This window comes from Cervus canadensis, chromosome 8, assembly GCF_019320065.1.
Source record: "Cervus canadensis isolate Bull #8, Minnesota chromosome 8, ASM1932006v1, whole genome shotgun sequence".
Lineage (NCBI taxonomy): Eukaryota > Metazoa > Chordata > Mammalia > Artiodactyla > Cervidae > Cervus > Cervus canadensis.
Window position 1 is genome coordinate 56,851,578 of NC_057393.1, and position 4,920 is coordinate 56,856,497.

The 4,920-nt window shown below is 49.1% G+C and overlaps 1 protein-coding gene across 1 annotated transcript; it reads left to right on the forward strand.

The window, feature by feature from the left end:
- Positions 1–2,127, forward strand: LOC122446808 (protein FAM170B-like). The gene is made up of 2 exons (XM_043477292.1): positions 1–70; positions 1,370–2,127. Exons 1-2 carry the CDS (start codon positions 1–3, stop codon positions 2,125–2,127), a joined length of 828 nt encoding a protein of 275 aa, XP_043333227.1.
- The last annotated feature ends 2,793 nt before the right edge of the window (positions 2,128–4,920 follow it).

Here is a 4,920-nt window from a genome sequence, read left to right on the forward strand (position 1 = left end):
ATGGACCAGTCCACCCTCAGCCTGGCCAGCCCAGAGTCCACGGAGGAGAGCATAGAAGTGCACCGGGCAGGTCGGTGGAAAGAAAGGGTGTGGCTGGCATGTCTTTGAGAGGACAGGGGTCCTGGCGGGGAAGGGGAAGGGAAGGCAAGGCACCAGGCCACCCCTCAGTGTTGGCACCAAAGTCCTGTGTTGGCCATCAACATGGACCATGGGTTTACTGGGGCCGCTGTTGTGAGTACACAAGGTGATTTCAGGAGGTATGAGGGTGACATCCTAAAATGTGAGTCATGTATTTTAACTTGCTTTGGAAAAACCAGAATTGATGTGCCAATTCTGTGATTTCAGCAGTGATATAAAAAGTCCCTTTATAATAAATGGATGAAAGTTAATCCGTAACATCATTTTGAAGTGACCATGGGTAGCACCCAAGGGTCACACTATCTTGGGGCCAAGGTACTGGCACCAGCTCTATCAATCATTTCAATGCTCTGTGCCTCAGTTTTCTAACTTGTCAAAAATCAGAACAATGCAATTTCTTAGGGTTGTTTGAATACTGAAGGAGTTAAAATATGATAAGCACTTAGCATTTATATGGTGATGGGATCCAATGAGGGTTTCAAGGAAAGTGTGAGATTCCCCTGGAGGAAGATGAGACATGTCCCACAGGTGCCAGGGGGAAGGTAGGGTTGACTGGTCTGGCCAAAGCACTCCCCCTGCCAGCCTTTATTGAGCTGTGATTCGCATATACAAACCACATCAATTTTGTGTACAATTTGAAGAATTTTGGCAGGTACACATTTGTTTAACCACTATCAATACCATAATGCAGAATATGTTCATCACCCTCCAAAAGTTCTAGTGACCCTTTGCAGTCAGTTCCCCTGCTGCCTTTCACTCCAGGTAACCCCTGTTCTGTTCTCTCTCCCTACAGTTTTGCCTTTTCTAGAATGTCATCTAAATGGAATCAAATACTCTCTGACCTTTTCACCCTAAGTTCTTTCATTTAGCAGAATGCCTTAGGGACTCATCAATGTTTGGCATGCCACAGTAGTTCATTTCTTCTTATCAGTGAAGAAGATTGTGCTGTCCCACAATCTGTATTCAGGTGGTGGCCCTTTGGGGTTTAGTCAAGGGCTTAGATGTTACATTCATACACTATTTGATCTTTGTCATCACATCCATAAGGCGCAGCTACATCTCTACATTTGATCCTTATCATCACCCCAAAAGGAAAGTATATATCATCCTTAATTTATGGGGAAACAGGCACAGAGAGAAAAAGTACCTGCCTGGGGCCCCCAGAGCTTGCATCCTTTCAGAGACCTGAGGTAGGTTGTGGCACTGATAAAAATGTCCTTCCACTTCCCAGGGCCCATGAAGAGAGAGCAGCTGTCTCCACGGCCAGGCCCAGCCATTCCCCACGCAGAGAACATCTACTTCCCAGGCAAGGGTCGGGGGATGTTGAGCTGGAGCAGCTCGCCATCATCCCAGTCATCCTCTGAGTACCAGTCCTACTCCCAGTACCAGTCTTGCTATTCCTGCACTTATGGGGACCAGGACGCTGCCCAGCAGAGCATGTGCGCCTTCTACACCCACGTGCAGACCGTGCAGGGTGTGGCCGTGGCCTGGGAGACCGACAGTGGCTTCGAGCCAGTCACCCGACAGCCCCGCATCCACGAAGCCGAGTTCATCAAGAGGCAGAGGCGGAAAGGCTCCTCCTTTGAGATGGCTTCCAATACGGACCTGCGCTGGGAACTGGAAGCCAGCAAGAACAACACCAGCTCAGAGCCAGAGGACACGGAGCTGCTGGCGCCCCTGGAGTGCTGCCTGCAGGAGCTGCGGGACACCCCGGACTGGCTGGTCACCACCAACTACGGGCTGCGGTGCGTGGCCTGCTGCCGGGTCTTCCCCACGCTGGAGGCACTGTTGGAGCACGCCCAGTATGGCATCCAAGAGGGCTTCAGCTGCCAGATCTTTTTCGAGGAGATGCTGGAGAGAAGGAGGGCCCGGGACCAAGGGCAGGAACAAGAGCCAGAGGAGGCACAAGAGAGCGCTTCGGACAGCAGTGCATGTCCAAGGCCCCGTGTCAAGCTGCCTTCGTCACAGTCACAGTTGCAGAAGCACTGAGCCGGAGGTATGTGCCCTGCCCTGTCCTCAGCTCCGGCACCTCAGTCGCTCCTTCCCCGGCCATCAGGACCAGAGCCACCGGGGCAGGGAGAAAGGATGAGGGCCGGGGAAGGAAGCGAGCGGAGTGTAGAGGTGGGAAGGCCGTGAGGACGTCGGGGAAGTCACCCTCCCAAAGGGCACAGCATTTCAACCAGAATCCATTTCAAAACGTGAATCAAGTGTTTCTTACAGTGGGTGCAAGACCTGAAAACCCGCAAGCTTGTGGCCACAGGGATTTCTATTTTTGCTGGTGGGTCAAGCAGGTCATGACTCACAGGAGAGAGAACTACAAATGAAACTTCAGCCCTATCTTTTTCATTGTTAGGAACTCATCATAGGCCCTAATTCTATATCTTATTTTACTGGAATTAAACTTGAATAACCCAAAGTTTAAGGCAATGACTAATGAAGTGAATCATGTTATTGGGTTGGACCCACAGGAAATTGCCATTTCTGCAGGTTACCCACTGGCATGGACATCTTGAGAATGGCAGGTTCCCAGAGGTAGAGATGGGGCTGGATAAGTCCTGCTGACCCTAAGTTCAGATATGTTTTAAAATATTCAGAACTGTTTTAAAATATTGCTGCAAAATTTGCCTTTGCCCTTTCATGGGGCTGTATTCTTTCAGGAAAATATTTGGTGGCCCACTGTGTGTTAGGCATGCTGATGGGCATGCAGTCCAACTTGCAGTGAGCGGTAGCTAGGATAGGCAATTGCAAAGGGAAGGGGAGGGCTCCCAGTGGAAGGCTCCCAAACTCATGCTGATTGATAAGGAAAAAGAAAACTTTCCAAAGAGGTTGATGCTCACAAAGATTTGGAGGACAGGTAGAATTAGTGAGACCGGGAGTTTTCTTCAGATCAACAAAACTAAGAAAGACGGTTTCTAGGAGTGGGTGAGCCTTGTTAATAGTGAGAGCAAGTGGTATAGAGCTGAGACTAAAGCATTTCCTATCCTTTGTACATGGAAATTGCTGATGGCTATAGGAGAGCAGGGTTGGAGACTAAGAGGGGCAGAAGCCAGATGGGCATGGAGCAGTAGTGAACACACACACACACAAACACTAAACACAAACATTAGCCAGCTCTGTTAGCAAGTCTGTCTAAAAAGGAAAGCAATGGTAGTTTAGCTGGACAAAAGGAAACTGCAACAAGGCAAAGATGGGGAGAGAGAAAGTTTATATGCTAGTGGGAATGATCCAGAGGAGAGGGGGAGGCTGAGAGTGCAAGAAAAATGAGAAAAGAGGAGTCAAGTAAGTGAGAGGAGACTGGATCCTGACCAGATGCAGAGACCAGTCCCTGAGGACGGTCCCTTCATGTCCTCTCTCATAGGCACATGGGAAGTTAGGTCACGTAAGGCTTGGGAGCCAAAATGACGGAACTTAATTTTTTTTTCCTGTGGAAACTGCAAGGAGCTCTTGAGGAATTTTAAGCAAATCAGGTTGGCCTCTGTGAAAGATCTTCTGGTGAGCAGGGTCAAGAATGGATGAGAGAACATCACTGGTGACAAGGGGTGCAGTTGAACGGTTGGAGGCAGGGTGAGTTCACGAGACTTAGGAGATGGGAATCACCTAAGGTTTGGGTAAGTATTTGATGAGGGTAGTGAGAGGAAGTTGTCCACAATGACTTCCAAGTTTTGTTCTTTTCCCCCTGTGTGGTTGATGAGTGTAGGTTCTATTTTGGAACACCAAAGGATAAGGTTTGCTGGGATGCCGATGAGCCCACTCTTGAATAAGCTCGGTTTGTGATAGAAACCTTTGGAAGGGAGCTAGTTAGAAGGATCTGGGACTTGGAAGAACGTTAAATGAGATGGATTTGTGGTCATCTATGCATGTGTGGTTACCATGGTGCTTTATGTGGCCTAGTGTTAGATGCATTCTCTACAGGTCCCAGTGCAACAGGAGCCATGGGGTCATTTTGGAACAGATGTCAACCATGGGAATGATATCTCAGCACCATTTTCAAGATGTGGCAGGGGCAGAGACTTTCTCAATTCACTTTGAAAGAGGCTAGAGGATCCTCAGGAAGAAAAAAGGGATAGGACAATGGTTCAAACTTTGTCAAGATCTTATCAGAAGAACTATGTGGTGTTTGAGGGAGTCTAGTAGGCAGGCGGAGAAGGCAATGGCAACCCACTCCAATACTCTTGCCTGGAAAATCCCATGGGCAGAGGAGCCTGGTAGGCTGCAGTCCATGGGGTCGCGAAGAGTCGGACACGACTGAGCGACGTCACTTTCACTTTTCACTTTCATGCATTGGAGAAGGAAATGGCAGCCCACCCCAGTGTTCCTGCCTGGAGAATCCTGGAGACGATGGAGCCTGGTGGGCTGCCGTCTATGGGGTCGCACAGATAGGAAACAACTGAGGTGACTTAGCAGCAGCAGCAGCAGTAGGCAGGCGGACTTCCCCGGTGGCTCAGCGGTAAAAAAATCTGCCTGCAATGCAGGAGACCTGGGTTTGATCCCTGGATCAGGAAAATCCCCTGGAGGAGGGCACGGCAACCCACTCCGGTACTCTTGCCTAGAAAATCCCGTGGACAGAGGAACATGGCTATAGTCCATAGGGTAGCACAGAGCCGGACATGACTGAAGCGACTAAGTAGGAGCAATAAGCAGGTAGACTCTGAGGACAATCTAGGAGGAAGAAGCTGAGCTAGAATGAGCACTGGTAAGGAGGAGAACTTTTCTATTTAGAAATTAGTTACAAAGGAAATAAAATGAGGCATAGTATCTAAGCTCTGGAATTTCAGCCTTTAA